This window comes from Panthera leo, chromosome C1 (assembly GCF_018350215.1).
Source record: "Panthera leo isolate Ple1 chromosome C1, P.leo_Ple1_pat1.1, whole genome shotgun sequence".
In the NCBI taxonomy this organism is placed as follows: domain Eukaryota; kingdom Metazoa; phylum Chordata; class Mammalia; order Carnivora; family Felidae; genus Panthera; species Panthera leo.
This window is the reverse complement of record NC_056686.1, coordinates 211532761-211550638: the sequence shown is the minus strand read 5'-3', so window position 1 is coordinate 211550638 and position 17878 is coordinate 211532761. Positions and strand designations below refer to the sequence as shown.

Sequence of the window (17878 nt, the reverse complement as noted above, 5' to 3'; positions counted from 1 at the left end):
CTTTATTTCTCACACTTGGTGTTAATTCACACAATTTGTCGCAGGAACATTAATATAGTATATTTGAGAATGGGATTCTGCCCCAGACCCTCTTGGATTTTTTTTTGTAATGTATAGGATATAAACCACATTGTCTTTCTGAAAAGAGATTATTATTGTATGTCTGGCTTCAAATGTTTGAATAAAAGACTGTGGATGTTTGGTAGGAGTCCAGGCTGCTCTGTCTCTTCTGGTAATTTTCCATATGTAATGTGTAAAACATCCTTAAATGTTTATGGGCTAGAGTTTTCTCATCTGTGGAATGGGGAGAGAACAACAGTTATCTGGCCTATTTCTAAGTTGTTATAAACGTAAAAGGATATTTTATCAGTGAAGATATTTTCAAATATCATTATATAGGCCAATGTCATATTAGGGTCATGTGTCAGAAGTTATAAATTGAATTTGATGGTAATAATCAGAAGCTTTTCCTTCTGTTGATAATCAGAGTCTATGATCAGAGTCTTCTGAGTTTTGAGCAAGTTTATGACAAAATCAAGCAATGTCAGATACCCCACTTTCTCTACAGAATAGGAGTGGACAGGGGTAGAAATCACTACATAATTCAATACTTTGGGGTTAATAAATCGGAGAGCACGTCGTACAGATTGTACTGCTATTCAACTAGAGTCATCTTGTTAAACCTGAATTTATAATGATTTCTCTATTTGCATTTTTCAAAATGGCCAAATGTGATAAATGCAGAGAACGGGATCATAGACTGTGAAGTGTGCCTGGAGTAAAATGCCCAGGAAACAAGAACTCTGAACTCAGATTCTTCATGTCTGGGAGTCCAGTGATGACGGTCCTTACCCTCCTCATCAGGATCACATCTCAGTGCTGAGCTCAAGACTCCTGGGGGCTCTTCTTCTTCACTAGACTCTGAAGAGTCATCAAATTTTTTCACTGCAGAAGGAGCAAATATCCCTTGAAAGTCTCAGTGTATGACAAAGGAACCGAGAGGGAAACACTTGAGAAGTTCTAAAAACCCAGAGCAAGAATATTCCCAAGGATATTTGGAGTCTGGTATTGAAGAAGGCAGATCTTCCCCTTGGCAGCTTCCCTGAATCCCACTTGAAACATGGGGGATGTTTCATCTAAACTTCTAAAACTTCTCAGAATGTTTACTTGAAAAAAAAAAAAAAATAATTCTACTGTGTTTGAGTCCTTAACTTCTTTGGGTTTATTTGTTATGACTGTTAGCCTAACTAACTAATACAAAAGTTAAAACAAAACCATTTTAAATTAAAGTAAATTTATATTTTACTTTGAAGGATATAGCAAAGAATTAGAATGAATCTCTTGTGGAAAACGCTATTCATTTGTAACCATGAAGAGTTCTTATTTGCCCTTATCTACTTTCCAAACTCTTTTTTTTGGGTATAGGTGATTTTCTGATATCCGTGGGCTCCACAAGGTAAAGGGGAGGAAATAATTATTCATACTCAAGAGTCTACAGACTCTGTGACAACTCAATGGGCTTACAATCATAATATATTTTTTTTATTCCTGAGGGAGAGAGAGAGAGAGAGAGCGAGTGAGCTGGGGAGGGGCAGAGTGAGAGAAGGACACAGAATCAGAAGCAGGCTCCAGGCTCTGAGCTGTCAGCACAGAGCCCGACGTGGGGCTTGAACCCACAAGCCATGAGATCATGACTTGAGCCGAAGTCAGATGTTTTACCAAATGAGCCACCCAGGTGCCCCAATCATAATAATGTTTTGATGATCATTTTCTTCACTTTTCTTCAACTGAATCCAGTTCTGGTGGCCTGGGTTCATAATGCTGAGTTCCTGCTTAAATTTCGTTTTCACTCTCCCTGTGAATTTGTAATTGACTTTGAAACATTACTAGCTCCAGTTTCCTGATCTATAAAGCTGGGATTACCTGGTTACCCTATCTCCCTATTAAGGTTTTTATGAAAACAAAATGCAGCTTAGTTTACAAAAACCCTTTAAAAAAATCACACTGTAAGCCAATGGATTAAGTAATTTGGGTTTGAGAATAGCTGATCAGAGGCCGTTTCCTCACCGATAATTAAATGTCAGCACAAATTATGCTTCGAAGATTTTCTGCATTTGGGACTAATGACAATATTGTGAACAAATAGAGGAACACCATGGTTACCATGTCGGCTAGAATCTAAAGCATATAGGTAGAGAATAAGTACATTATTTCAACCTTTAGCACTAATACATATAATAGTGTATAGTAAAAAAAGTTTGTCATTTTACCAATTCGTTTTTGCTACATTTTTTTATATACCAATCAAATGGATCGGTACAGTTAAACAACAATCAATAATGCCTTCTTGTCCCCTTCTTCGTCCCAATAGGCTCAGAGAAATTATGCAGAAAATAATCTCATGGAAGTAATAGCATTAAGGCATATGGGGCGTGCTCAAAACAAGATTCATCAGGAAAACAGAGCTTTGGATTTAGACTCTGAGTATTTGTTACCCAGGGTTTCAATCCTAATATTCTTACCTACTGTAATATGGAGTGGTGAGCAGGCAGCTTCTTGGGACTCTTTTCTCTTCCTCGATTCGAATGAGTCAAGGTCATTGGTCACTGCACAAAAGAATAGGAATCTTTAGGGGTCCCAGTGTATGACTAAGAAACTGAAATATTAGCAGGAAATCTCCTCATAAGAAAACTTAGAAAAATCTTGAAAACCAATGCATGTCATGGCCTGCAACAGTGCTACCTTTCTTGGTCTGTCCTTCTAAGCCACCTGCCTTGTATGATAGTCACCTCCATCCCCTGTCCCCAGAGGCAAGGGGCAACTTTGCAGTGCTTGAACCTTACCTTCCTACACTTCTTCCTCTTCTACTTCTTAGCCCCTCTACTGTCACTTCACACTTCCTATCTCTGCTGTTTCTCACACAGGGAACCCTTGGAAATCTTGTGTTGATGATAGCAAGCTTCCTCTACTCCTTGCCAACCTGGTGCCATGATGAAAGTTGGCAAGGCTGAGAAATAAGCTCTGTGCCCATATCATAGACATATTTTGGGGTTGCCTTCTAGAACAGTTTGCTAACCCTAAGACCAAAGCTAAAATGTGCACTCTTTAACATTTGAAGCAAATTCACATTTTACTTTGACGGATATAGTGAGCAATGAGAATGAACATATCATTTAGTTATGGTTCGTTTGTAACATCAAGACCAGGTAACATTTTTATTTGTTCTTACATATTTTCCAAGTATGTTTCCCCCAAATAGGCATGTTTCTAATATCCTATGGGTCTAGAAAGTAGAAAGAGAAAACGAATCACCAATTTGTGCACTAAAGAGCTCCAAATCTTAGGACAGCTCCTGCTACCCATGGAATTGAGGAAACACATTATGATAATTGTTTTTAGCTCTGTGTTATAAAACAAAAATGCAGAATCCAGGATGCTAGTCTTGTCAGTCCCATTAATTTGCCATGATACTTTGTAGAAGACCTTGATATGATTGCGTTTTCTCTAGAAAACAAGGGTAACAGTGTTTAGTCTCCTTACCCCTTAAGATTGTTGTGAATTAAAAAGTAAGGTATTATTTGCAAAAGTCCTTTGAAAAATCACCATATATGCCATGAATTGCTGAAGAACTCTCAAAAACGATACTTGGGTTTCAGAGTACTTAATCTGAATCTTTTTTCTGCTAACACTAGATAGCTGGATGAGTTGTCTTTTGACACAATTTGTGATCAGAAGACAATATGACCTTCTAATAAAGGAATATTTAGCCTTCTGTTCCCTGTAGAAATCACTGTATAATTCCAACACTTTATAAGCATAGAAACTAGCTAATTTGAAAAACAAACTCATCATTTTGGAAACCTCTTTCTACTATAGAACCCATACATGGATGCATGTATTGATATCAGGCAATAGGCCTCATCTTCTATAAATATATATTTCTTATATGATTTCTTATCTCCCTTCATTTCCCAAAAAGGTCAAGTGAAATAAATGCAGAGAATTGGATTCCAGGATAAACTGAATCTATCATACAGAATAGGCACAGGGTAAGATGCATCAAACTGTAGCTCTTAATTCAGATTCTTGCAGCCAAAGCCTGCTTTCCCACTGTCCTACCAGGTCCATTTTCCAGTGCTGACGTGGAGGCTTCTGGGGGCTCATCTCCATCACTGGATTCTGCAGAGTCACTGCTGATCACTGCACAGAGGAGCAAAACCCTTTAGTTGCAGGTGGGGCCAATGAGCCCACAGAGCAGGCAACACTGTAAAAGAGCACTAGAAAGACCTGGAAGCTAAGTTAACGCAAGGCACCCTGGTCTGTGCGTGAATGTGTATGACTTGTGGGCTGCTCCAGGTCCTAAACCAGAGGTGACGGAATCCATGCACGGAGGGCAGCTTTGCTCATCCTGCCAACACTCTTCTTTCCCCACTGTCCTGCGACCTCCTACGCCTGCCCTTATGCTACCTCTTACTCCTGCTCTCATGCTACCTCTATCTTTTTTTCTCAATTTATTTCTTGACTTTCCTCTTGGCTCTGACCATTTCTCTTACTTAGGCCTCTCTTTCGGGCAACGGTATCTCTTCACACCTCTCTTTGTCTTCCATCTCCTCTCATGAATATCTTGGCTCTCTGACTTTTTTTTCCCTTTTCTTCCACATCTAACCCCATACTTTCTTCTTTTGATTTAGAAATGGTCTCCTGTACATTAATACTTAAACCTAACCTTTCTGTCTTTTGGTATTTTTCCAATTACTGGGACTTTCTCCTGCAGAGCTCACTGCCTAACTGGTTCCTCACCCCTTGCCTCCATCCAAGGCCACCTGGACTGCCTCGATGGACCCTGCTGACATGTCCCAGCCCCTTGCCTGGAACTGGTGACTCACATTACACACTCGTACAGTCAGACTTACCTATTATGTCAGAGGCCTGGTTACAGTTGGTCCTCGCTTGGGCTTGCCGATCAACTGTCAAGTTAAAAAATGGCTTTTCCTTCTTTATATCCACCAGATATACAGAACAGGAATTTATTTGGATCCCATGGCCTGGTAGCTCTACTCCTGGATCAAATTGTAATAAATGAAGAATTTTCATTTGTCTCCCCCAAAGGGAGTAAACATGCTTTACTCCTATTGATAAGTCCTTCTCCCTGTAGATCCACTGCAGGGATGAAGCTTCACCCCCCACCCCTCTCCCTTCCTGCTGCTTAACTGTGTCCCTTCCTTGTGCCTGTCTGGATTCTGGGCTTTGGAGGTTTTTTGTTTTTATTTTCTATTCCCATCCTTTTATGAATTACTTTGTGCTCTTTTAAAAATAAGAAGTATATTGGGATACGTGGGTGGCTCAGTCAGTTAAGCATCTGATTCTTGATTTCAGCTCAGGGCATGATCTCACGGTTCATGAGTTCAAGCCCTGAATCAGGCTCTGTGCTGTCAGCTGGGGCTTCTCTCTCTCCCTCTCTCTCTCTCTACCCCTCCCTGCTCACATGCACACACTCTCTCTATAAAATAAGTAAACATAAACAAATTAAAAATTAAAATTATATTTTCTGTATAATGTACATAGATAAAAATAAGCAAATCATAAATTTTGAATCACCACAAAGTGAGCATATCTGGGTAACTATCACTCGGGTCCAGAAATAAAAGATTACTAATACCATGGAAGCCTTTTAGTGATGCCTCCCACCAATTGTCTCCATCATGTAATTCAAATTAATCACCACTTTGATTAGTAATTCCACTGATAATTAATTTTGTCAGTTCCAAAATATACACAAGTTTGTATAAATAGAATCATGCCTTTTCTCTCTCATTTGCTATTTCTCTGTCTTTCTGTCATGGGGCAGGGTGATCAACTCACGTCCCTTTCTCAGCATTATGTGTGTGGTAGTCATCTGTATTCACTTTGCTTTTTCACTGCTGTATAGTATTCCATTGTAGAAATAACCCATTAAAAATAAAACCATAAAAGTGAATTTGTGCCATTTCAAGATTTTAGTTATTATGAATAGTACTGACCTTATATGCATTTCTTTTAGTTTTTTTTGAACAATGTGCATTTCTGTTGGTTTCTGTTGAGGAATGCAATTGCTGAGTCACAGGGTATGTGTATTTTCAACTTTGAAAGAGTATACCAAACTATTTTCCAAAAGCATGTGTAAAGGCAGAGATATAATTGAGAGATCTAGGAAAATTCAAGTAAAGAAATGGAATTTGGTGTGGTGGGAACTTGGTGGAAGGGAGAATGAAGGGGGAATATGTAACTGCATGGGAAGTATCCTTCAATACTACATACCAAGCTGTGTTGACCTCATGCTGAGGGCCACAAGAAGGCACTGGGTTTAAATAGGAAAGACATACGAACTGGTTTGCATTTTTGATATGCCCATTGAACTGAAGTGTGGAGAATGGATCTGAGGGGAGCAAGACAGGGAGGAGGCCAGCAGGAGAGTTCCTCTGTTTGAAGTGAGAAGTGATAGGAATCTGGATTAGAGTGAGCATCCTGGAGATGGAGAGAAATGAGCAAGTTGGACATATTTTAAAGTTGGAATTGACAGAAGTGGCAAATAAAGTCAGTTGTTTTAATCCACTGAATTTGGGGATTGTTTGTTACACAGCAGTAGATAACTGATACGGCCTCCAAATAGAGAGAGCTTTCAGATCTTTGAATACAAAAATTTAGGCACTTGAAGGGATGAATCTAGAAAGCAGGTCCAGACTGGAGATGTGTGTGTAGGAATCCATAGATCACAGATGGTGACTGAAGCCATGGAGAAATGAAATGCCTGGGTAAATGCTTACTTTTATCTGAGGGGGTTAGAAGGCCATTTTGGTCATTGCAGACACCTTACCCTTCTCAACGGTCTTAGAAAGGGCCCTTTGTGCTTTCTTTCCAGTGACCGACTCTTCAAATTGGACAATGTCTTGATTTGTCTTCTGTCTCATCAGTTGGTCCACTCTTCACCAGTTTTTCATTTATGGTCCCTTAACTCATCCTCTCCATAGCTCTCTCTATGCCTCCTCCCATTTTTCTCTATTTACTGGTATTCATTTCCTTCTGTATATTTCTCTATCATGCTCTTTTTCTCAACATTTTTTTATCACTGTCTCCCAGGGCCCAGCAGTGTCTAGGATGGGGCAGGGGAGGTTGTGAGGGCACAAGAAACCAAGAGTAAGATTTTCTTTACATGTGCCCAGGGCCTCGCTGCCTCCCCCGAAAACTGGCCCTGCTGTCCTCCACCTGATTTTTCAGTGTATCCATTCTCTGTTACATTTTCTACTTTCTCCTATTCTTTGTTTCTTAATTATTAAAGTGCCTCTTCTATACTGATTTTTTCTTTCTATTCATCTTCCCCATCTCAAGCATTCCAATGATCATCAAAGTTCTCCCCCTATGCCACTGTCCTCTGCTCCAAGTCCTTCCATCTGTCACTTCTTTCCTAAAAGTCCTTCACTGGGGCTTCCGTACTCACAAACTGACCAGCAGCATCACGCATGGCTTCCATGTTTCTGCTACAACTTCTGAAAAGCAAGTTGCAAATTACTCCTTTTCATCAACTCCACAAAGTGGTACTGTTTGGATTCCACGCCAATTTATCTAAAACCTATGTAGTTCATGTACTTTGCCACCAGTGTTCCATGGTTCGCTTTTTCATATTTTCTCTCCTCACATCCTCTCTTCAGGGACACCCCCTCCATTAAAGACCTGAGCTCTGTTTCCTGCTTGCTTACTTAAAAGTAGTCAGAGGCTGTGCACAAGGCTGTGGGTCTTGGATAGGGCCAGAGAGGTGGTTGGTAGAAAGAGAGAAGAGGAAAGCTTTTTTTCTCATGGAAAAACAAGGATAGAATTAGAATATTGGTAGGAAAAGTAACAATTACTTTCTTCATCACAGGGCAATGTGCTGGGTGTCTCTTCTCTTGTGTCTCCATTATTCACGTGGATAGGTGCTTGTTCACAGGACTCTGAGGATAAAATAGACCACAGCTGAGGCCTGACAGAGGGACCTTATTCTGCCCATTTCCATTTTGCATCTCACCTGACTTCTCTTTTCTTCTCATGTTTCTACTATAGCTTGTCTGCATATATTGCCACCTTCACCTCATGAAAGTGTCTGTGCTTCAGTGATTCTGTGCCCAATCTCTCCCTGACTTCTTTTGACTTTTCTTTCTGTCTCTCTTCCCCGATTAGGTACTGCAGAATTTCATCCTTTGTCTCTTTGTTAGTCCTTCCTAACTTTTCTTCCTCCAGGTCTCTCCCATCAATTTATTAGCCTCCACTACTGCCCCCTCTGTGTCTGCATGAGTTTCCCCTTCTTTGTTAATAGATATTTCCTTGGGTTGTGCAAGACTCCATTCTCTACCACCAGCAAGGACTCCTTGGCCTCTCTATGCTCATGCAAACCCAGGCAATCAGTCTTACCTGCTGGCTCAGACTCTTGGGCACACTCTTTATTTGCTTCTTGGCTTTCTAGTGCATCATTTTTGTCACTCGTTGTATCTTTTCTGTTTGCATTTATCTGTTCTGTTTCACAGAGGTTCTCCGAGAGTCCATTTTCAGATGGGGTTGTACCTAAACCATGTTTTGATTCATAGATGTTTTATTCTCCTCTATATCAATCAGGGCCCAACAGGAAAGTACAAATCGCTCTAGCTTTTACAGCAGAGGGAATTTAATCCAGGGGGGTGGTTATGCAGTTGAAGGAACAGCTAAGAAGTCCAAATAAAAGAATGCAGGAACCGGAAGAATATTTAACAGTAAGCTGTGGGAGGGCCGGAGGGTGAGCCCAGAGGCCAGGATCAATGGGTGGATGGAAGCTGGCCCCTGGCTGGCCTGCTTGGTGGGAAGTGGTATCACGGGTGAGATGCAGCCGTTGTCAGAATTATGGACAGATCCGACTTCTCCCTTGTTCCTACTCTCCAATCTCTTGTTAGTGCCCCATGTCGGGAACTCAACAGGAAGCCAGCAACAAAAGGAGCTGGCAAGTAAGTCCACAGGGGACAGTGTCCAGAGATAGAGGGCAGAGCAGAGCAGCGGAAGGTAAGGAATGAATTCCAGGGCAAACACCCCAGGACTTCCTTGGAGAAATTGCAGAAGGAAAGATGGACATTCTGGGTAATCAGCGATACAAAGAAGCAGCCCCCACCCTTCTAGCACATTCCAGAATGGAACGAGAACAGCAAGGGATCACAGAATACAGTCAACAGGAACAGACCGTTGTAAGATGAGGACTGTGGGCATGACCAGGTCAGGCTTCGATATGAGTTTTCACCAGTTCCTAAGGGGAAGAAATTGAAAGTTTCTTTCAGAAACTGAAGTATGGTCTGTGCTGTTCTTCCCTAATCCCCTTTTTTATAAAGTGGGAGGTGAAGATCCCCTCCAGGTATCAATACAGAGGCCATGTGGGCTTGGCAAATCCCACACAACTCTTGTAGTCAGACCCCAGTTGGCAGAGTGGAGGACGAGGGTCGCCCGCATCCCAGGCTACGAGGGCCTCGTTCAAGCCATCTCACTGCGTGTCCTACACGAGGTACTTAAGTAACTGGAGATGGTTGATCCTGACTCCCGTGGCCTCAGTGATGCCACCTTTGCTTCCAAAGCTGCCCTGACCAGCAGACTTACCTGGGTTCTTACAAAGTTCTGGGGCTTTGTCCCTACCTCCTCTCCCTCCACACCCTCCCTTTTCACATCTGTTCAGTCTATCTCGTTGGCCTGTTCATGAGGATTCTGGGTCTGATTCTCCCATTTTTGGTATTTTTTTTTCTGTATCTTTCTCTGCATATATTTCCCAATTTTTGTCTCATGTTTCTGTCTTTTTCATTAGATTACTGGAATGGCAGTACAGGGTTATTAATGCAGACTCTGTCACAGCCAAAAGGTAGAAACAACCATCACTGACCGAGGAATGGATAAGCAAAATGTTATATAGCCATACAAGGGAATACTAACCACTAATAAAAAGGAATGAAGGACTGATTCATGCTACAACATGGATGAACCTTGAAAACATCACACTGAGTGAAAGAAGCCAGACACAAAGTCCATGTTTGTATGATTCCATTTACATGAAATGTCTGGAAGAGGTAAATCCAAAGAGACAGAAACTGGACTAGTGGTTGCCAGAGGCTCGGGAAGAGGGGCATGGGGAGTGACACAGAGCTTCCTTCTAAGGTGATCCAAATATGTTGGAACTAGATAAACGTAGTAGCTGCACAACATTCTGAATGCACTAAATATCACTAAACTGTATACTTTAAAATGCTTAATTCTTGGGGCGCCTGGGTGGCTCGGTCGGTTGAGTGTCCGACTTCGGCTCAGGTCATGATCTCAAGGTTCATGAGTTCAAGCCTCGCGTCGGGCTCTGTGCTGACCGCTCGGAGCCTGGAGCCTGCTTCCGATTCTGTGTCTCCCTCTCTCTCTGCCCCTCCCCTGCTCATGCTCTGTCTCTCTCTCTCTGTCAAAAATAAACATTAAAAAGAAAAAATTTAAATAAAATAAAATAAAATGGTTAATTCTATGTTATGTGAATTTTACTTCCATCAACACACACACACACACACACACACACACACACAGACTCTGGGTTCAAAATGCCTGGGTTCATCCTTGCTCATCTGATTCCAGGCTAACTGCCCACAGGGTCTGCAAAATGAGCACATAAGCAAGGCCAACCTCCAGTGGCAGCCTGAGCACTGTCAGGCTACAAACCTACAACGGTCAGAGCAAATGTTTAATCAGTGAGGTGTTAGTAACATGGGTATTTCGGGGCACCTGGGTGGCTCAGTCAGTTGTGTCTGACTCTTGATTTTGGCTCAGATCATGATCATTGTTTGTGAGATCGAGCCCTGTGCTGGGCTTTGTGCTGATAGCACAGGGACTGCTTGGGATTTTCTCTCTTCTTCTCTCTGCCCACACCCTCCTCTTCCCGTGCACTTTCTCTCTCAAAATGAATAAACAAGCTTTAAAAAAAATAACATGGTTATTTCTATTCTTTTAACCCTTTCTTCCCTGTTTTCATTTCCCTTCCTTCTCTCCCTCAAAGTGCCCACATCCTCCCCTCCACCTCTGTACCACTTCCTCTTTTCTGTGACTGGCATTCTCTGAATAGCATCTTGAACAACATCCCCCACATTGAAATTGGTCCCATCTGCCATCATTTAATATTGACCATGGGCCCAGTTCTTAGCCTTTCACAGCTTTACACTGATCTTCTCCTATAGGGGCCTTTCTAAATCTCAATTACTTCCTGGTAGTTAATCTGCTTAAATCTGGTTTTACTGACACACTGGGTTTCTGTCCCTTCATCTTGGTTATTGGGCCAATAGTCTCTTGTCATAGCTACTCCTCCAGGATTTTGCCTCTGGTTAGATGCTCACACGAATACCGCTCCTTGCCTTCTCCTTGGTCCTTAACATTTCTTCCCTGATTCCCCAAATGCACTCAGGACTCGGGCCTGAGTTCCCTTTCTCCTTTTCTTCTTTGCAGATGAGAATCGGTATTTATCAGGTTACAATCACCTTGTTCAAGGCTCAGTTGGATATTAGGATTGTTCACCGCCTCTTCTCCATCACTTTCTTGGTAACTAAGTTTTTCTTGGATTGCTGAAGAGAGGGAGACAGAGGAGGCAATTAGGGATCCCCATCAGAGACCAAGAACAATACCTCAATATTGCACAGTTACCAACTCCCATCCCCCAAGCTCAGTGTCTCTGATCCTCTTTGTAAAATTCCCCCATCATCCCTGGGATAGAAAAGAGAACTCCCAGCAAGAGAATCTATGTTTCTCACACAGAAAGGAGCTCCTCCAATATAAGGATAAAGGAAAACATCATGATGCTATTAGCCTTGTAAAAGAATTTGTGGATGGCCAGGAAATGTATGTATCAAAATAAGTAAAAGGACTGAAATGTGTTTCTGAACTGTTCAAACTGAAAGGAAGAAACAGGGATTTCCTTGGGAGATGAGCTAAGCTCCTAGAGAGATCCCTGGGTATGAAAGAGAAAGCCCAGCTACTTTAAAGATGCTGCTAGACAAGAGGAGGGTTGGGGTAGGGAGGGTGGGGGCTTCCCAAAGACACAAAGCGGGGGACACCAGGAGGAACGAGACAGACCTCCCAGGGGCCCAGGTCCCGGGAACAAAGGACAATCCGCAGCTCTGAGCACTGAGCAGACTGCAGCGCTGGAGGACGACCCCAGACGCCTTCCCCGTGGGCTGTGGGCTCCGGGCTCCGGAGGCTGGGACACCAGCCCAGCGCCCCTGCCTGCAGGTGACCCAGCACACATGGGAGGAAGGAAATGAACCAGGAAGCCTGGTGGGGAGGGCTGTCTGTGGGGAGTCCAGAGAGGAGGGGGCGCCAGGGAGGAGGGGACCCGTTGCCTCAGGGCTGATGACGGGAGCTCCTCCTGGGGCAGCGCCAGTGGGGGTGAGTTCCACTGGACGGTGGGAGCCACGGGTGCTTCGTCATCCCAGGACGTGGCCTCAGATCCTGGGTAGACCAGGTGGAAGATATGAGAGAACAAAGGGAAAGGTGAAGGGGGCCTGTGCGTGGAGGGTCCCATGGGGGCTCAGGGGCCTCTGAGCACCAGATGAAGGTGGGAATTGGGGCGCAGGAGAGGGTGCCGCACTCGGGCCACAGCCCCCAGAATCTTGGCTTTGGGTCCCTGACCGTCAGCTCCCGGGCACAACAGGGTCTGGGAGGTGACAGCTGCCACCTCTGAAGGGACAGATGGGCAACAGCGAGTGTAGGTGTGGGTCACCCCAGCTCGGGGAGCCCTGGAAACTAACATGTGTGATGTGGACAGTGAACCTGGAAGGGGGGGGGTCCCTGCAGTCCACGGAGAGGATCAGAGCCCCCAAGATGTAGGCAGTTGACATGTAACCTCCATTCCCTTTGTTCCCATGGCCAGGGGCATCCTGGTTGCAAATGTAATACTGAGTTGAAATTTCTGATTAGGTATTTAATTTCCTTTATTCCATTTCTAACTGTACTGACTTGCTGTAGAAATTTTGTTCTCAGATAAGGTTACTGTTGACACAAGTCAACAAAGCACATGCTTTTTAATTTTTTCCTTGCTTATAAAACTGTTGATATCTCTTTATTGCCTATTAATAAACTTCTAATTTCTTAGCTTTTTCTTTCTTTGAAGAAAATCTTCTTCAAACTTATCTCTCACAAATCAGATCCACAGTCTGCTTCTCACTCTCTGAGACAAATCAAATTTGTCTTTGGTTTTTTGTTTTTTGTTTTTTAATTTTTTTTAACGTTTATTTATTTTTGAGACAGAGAGAGACAAAGCATGAATGGGGGAGGGTCAGAGAGAGGGAGACACAGAATCTGAAACAGGCTCCAGGCTCTGAGCTGTCAGCACAGAGCCCGACGCGGGGCTCGAACTCACGGACCGCGAGATCATGACCTGAGCCGAAGTCGGACGTTTAACCGACTGAGTCACCCAGGCGCCCCATCAAATTTGTCTTTGTTTTGAAGACAGGCTGGACCCTTGGACACTCCATGCCTGATCCCATAATGCCAGCCCTCCTCAGGACATGTGAGCCTTCTTCTTATGATGTGTCTCTCCCTTATTTGGAGAACTCCACTGACACTAAACTCTGTTGAAACAAAAGGTTTTCTAGGCAAGTAAAAAAATTACACATACACACACACACACAAGCATTCTCTTAATTCTTGCAGGCCTTAAAATAAATGAAAATAAAATCATTTTAAAAAATCATGCTTTCCCAGGAAAAAAATCGAGAATCAAACCTTTAGTTTTGTAGAACATGTGGCAGAGCATTGTTTTTGTGATTATTTGAATAATGTTTGTTTCACCCCGAAAGACTTAATAAAACCAATTCTCCAAGACACCTGGTTAGCTCAGTCAGTTGAGAGTCCAACTTCGGCTCAGGTCGTGATATCACGGTTTGTGAGTTTAAGCCTTGCATCAGGCTCTGTGCTGACAGCTCAGAGCCTGGAGCCTGCTTCCGATTCTGTGTCTCCCCTCTCTTCACCCCTCCTCTGCTCTCTCTCTCTCTCTCTCTCTCAAAAATAAACAAACATTAAAAAAATTAAACAACAACAACAATTCTCCTTCTTTAAGGGTAAATTTAACCTTGGGTTAATTTTCTGGCTCGTTACTCTGGAAACCTAATCAAGGTGGCCTCTCTCCCGTGTTATTAGGCCAACATCAGCCTACTTAAAACCTAGTGTAGGGGCACCTGGGTGGCTCAGTCGGTTAAGCATCTGATTTCTGCTCAGGTCATGATCTCACGGTTCATGAGTTCAAGCCCCACATCGGGCTCTGTGCTGACAGCTCAGAGCCTGGAGCCTGCTTTGGATTCTGTGTCTCCCTCTCTCTCTCCCCCTCCCCTACTTGCAGTCTGTGTAGCTCTCTCAAAAATAAAATAAGCATTAAAATTTTTTTTTAAAAGCCCTCGTTTAGCCCTAGTTTAGGGTTAAAAATGACTGCAAAGTGCATGTGGATTGGGAGGGATTATCTGGAGACTACAAAGCACACTCTGGTCTTCCTTCAGTGTGGTGACTCTTTTTAACTCTCCTTGTCCCTTGTGAGGTCCCTGAAACTTATAACTACAGCTCTGTTACATGAGATATTGATACCCATGGGCATGGTGCTGCTAAGCCAGGGTGGGTCCTTTATCCACAGCTAAGCTGACAGTTGAGTTGGGTAGTAGTCAACTTGGTGGACTGCAGTGTAGACCACTGCAAGGAGTCCCACAATTGGCCTGTTGGGATGCTGTATTTCCTGTAATGTGTCCTTCTAAGTCGATCTGATGCCATTTGTCTCTGGTTATCCTGTGAGTCTAAAGGCCTAGTTAAGCAGACCTCCAGATGGGTGTTTCCTATAGCCATTATACCATAAGCTTTAAGAAGGCTCATGATTTGTGTTTTCCTATATCCTCACTGACCGGCACTGTATGTAGCAAACTGTAGTGGCTCAATATACACCTGTCCAAAAAAAGAAAAAAAAGAAAAAAATATAAAACATCAAAAGATAGATAATAAGCCTAATTACCATTTTCGAAGCTGTTATAAATGTGATTTAAATCAGGGTATTCTTGCATGTTGACCTCGCTGAACAATGCTTCTAGAAGTGGCAGGTCAAATGTCTTCTCCAGCTCATTTAGAACGTTATACACCACTCTTTGTACAGGGACCAGGTTTCTACAAGAATCTTGACAATCCTTAAAAAAATATTGAATAGAGAAAATATAAATACAGACTTCCAAGTTACAGAAGAGCCCCCAGAAAGTGATTTTATGGGTAATGTATTCCAGGTTCCCTCCATAGGTGCCTTCTCATAAAAAGTTTTAGAATTTCTACATATTTGTATGTAACTCCTTCCTCCTTAAAAATATTCACTTGTAAAACTGATCTCCTCACCGTCATTTACATTAGATGTGAGAGCACCTTTGAAGAGTAACAGTTTCAAAGTTAAATAATATGTAGCCCTTTAAGAACCTGGCCAGATGTTTTAGGATTACATGTTTAGGAATGATGAGCAGCTGTCCTGTTACGTGCACAATCGTTGCCTTTTCCCCAGGACTGACTTGGTCTTAAAGAGCTCAAGGAAAGCAGGTGACAGTTCTCCCCTTTTGTGAACGTGGCCATAGAGAAAGCATATTCATAGGGCAAAGAGAAGACTTGCATTGGGGAACCTGGGGGGCTCAGTCAGTTAAGTGTCCAACTTTTGATTTTGGCTCAGGTCATGATCTCACGGTTCATGAGCTCGAGCCCCTAGTCAGGCTGTGTGCTGACAGTGAGAAGCCTGCTTGGGATTCTCTCTGGCCCTCTCTCTCTGCCCCTCCTCCGCGTGTGCTTGCTCTCTCACTCTCTCAAAATCAATAAATAAACATTAAAAAAGGAAGACTTGCATCTCTGTATCTCCATTAATGCCTACTACTAAAATTCACCCAAATTCCAAGACTCCAGAGGTACCATTAAAAAAAAGAGAAAAAGAAAAAAAGGAAAAGAACCCTAATAGCTGAAAACTGCTGGAGAAAGAATAACAATCATCAATTCCCACATTTGGTCCTAACAGGACACCAGTTTCCTGTAGGCTTTAATGTTTTCAGATCTAAGGACTCAAACTGATGTCCATTGAAATGTGTTTATTATTATTCTATTAAATTAACTCATTTACATTACACAGCAATTCATTAAAATTACCTTTAATTCTTAGTTTATGCTATATTCTATGCATTCCTACAAGGCATTACGCATCTCTGGAGAACTCCTGGTTCAGATCCAGCCCATTTGCAGTGCTGTTTAGCACAAGTCCAGTGGGCACCACGGAGCTCCAGTCCCTAAGTGAGAAGCAGGGCTGCCTCTGGTGATGACTGATTCTCCTTTCACTTTTTGCCTTATAGGAAACACTTACAACAGTACTTGGAAAGGCCTCCCACTCATAGGAGACTCCTCAGTCGGCCAGTTGTGCTTGATGTTTGCGTCCGGGGCATTAAAATACAATTTCATTTGGGGCCAGTTTACCATACCGTGACATAACATACGTCACTTACTTCATACATTTTATTGGTGATGAGTTCACGGTCACGGAGGCATTCAAGGAAAGGAAATGTCTTTTTTATTGCATTTGAAATCTCCACCTTGTGTCTTTTGAAGTGTTTGAATACAGTTTCATAGATGAGTCTGTCATCGGTGCTCTGGTCTTCTGCAGACACCCTAGGAAGGAAGGATACCATATGAAAACGGTCATCGAGATGTCCAAGATGCTTGTGGTGGCTGTAAGATTTATATATAAAGGATAAGCTGTGAAAAACTAACGTATATAAGTTAAGTGGTCCTGAGTAGAGACAGAACACATGGAATTAAAGCAATAAGCAAAGATATTATGAAGAAAGCATGGGGGTTAAGAAAGACTGAAATAAAAGGAAAAAAAAAAAAAAGAAAGACTTAAATGCAGGATTGAAAAATCTGTTCTAGTCTGTCTGGATCAAAGCCATTGTAAAGATATCTTCACATATCTGAAATATTTTTGCAATTAAAAAAATTAAATTTAAACAAAATTGAGATGTAGTGAACAGAGGAATGAAAAGCAATGGAATGAACCACACTCAAATAAAACCGTTTTGAAAAAAAAGAAAGCAATGGACTAAAAATCTAACCTTGAAAATACTTCCTAATTAACAACTAAGAGAAAAATAGTATCAGAAAGAAAAAACAAGCTGTCCCCTTTCTGATGTATAGCTGTTAAGAGAAATGCCATCCTGCTAATATTATAAAACTAGTTTATAAAGGATAAGATGTGGTTAATAATGATATGACACAGTATAAATTGATAATTTCACAAGAATATCAAACATTTCTCCTGGGACATCTGCCCTTCTTTGTGTTAATATAAATCTGTCTGTGCTAGTGAATCTTTTCAGGCACCTGAATTTCAGAAATCGCTGATGTTTCCTGTGAAATTAATTTTAAACTGGAGTCTGTAATTCCAGTTGTTAGTTGATCATTTTATTGCTCTGATAATAATGTTTTAATCAACATCTTGTATCATGAAGACTCAGAAGCTTTCTTTGTCAAACCAGAAGAGAATCATTGCCACTTGCCAGTACTTAGCGTTCCTCAGGGAATAATGATGTCACATGATTGTGAAACATCCCTGAAAAAACAAGTTTCAGTTCAAAGACTGCAGGTTGAAAAGAAGCATGTGTCTTGTCTTTTAGTAAAAGCCCTGCTAAAATGATAATAAAGAAATTGGATTCACACTGGCAAGGAGAATCGCTGGGCAATGAGGACAAGAGAGATTTCCATCAAAATCCGTAGACGAAAGTGGGCAGAGGGGTGCTCATTGCTCTTGTAGGTGAAGGATGCTCCCAGAGGTCAGAACAACAACTAGTTTGCCCTG

The 17878-nt window shown here is 42.2% G+C and overlaps 1 protein-coding gene across 5 annotated transcripts in view; it reads right to left on the bottom strand.

Moving 5' to 3' along the window:
* SP100 (SP100 nuclear antigen) overlaps positions 1-17878 on the bottom strand; it is a 99849-nt gene that overhangs the window by 42586 nt on the left and 39385 nt on the right. For 4 of the 5 annotated variants that reach the window (XM_042950448.1, XM_042950451.1, XM_042950449.1 and 1 more), the window contains exons 2-11: positions 16530-16692; positions 15026-15194; positions 11517-11600; positions 9215-9277; positions 8422-8571; positions 7881-7964; positions 4914-5060; positions 4120-4200; positions 2523-2606; positions 853-945 (exon numbers count right to left, since the gene is read on the bottom strand). In XM_042950448.1, coding sequence (XP_042806382.1) covers positions 853-945; positions 2523-2606; positions 4120-4200; positions 4914-5060; positions 7881-7964; positions 8422-8571; positions 9215-9277; positions 11517-11600; positions 15026-15194; positions 16530-16692 — 1118 coding nt within the window. The remainder of the gene's footprint in view (positions 1-852; positions 946-2522; positions 2607-4119; positions 4201-4913; positions 5061-7880; positions 7965-8421; positions 8572-9214; positions 9278-11516; positions 11601-15025; positions 15195-16529; positions 16693-17878) is intronic. The other variant, XM_042950453.1, reaches the window with a different exon arrangement.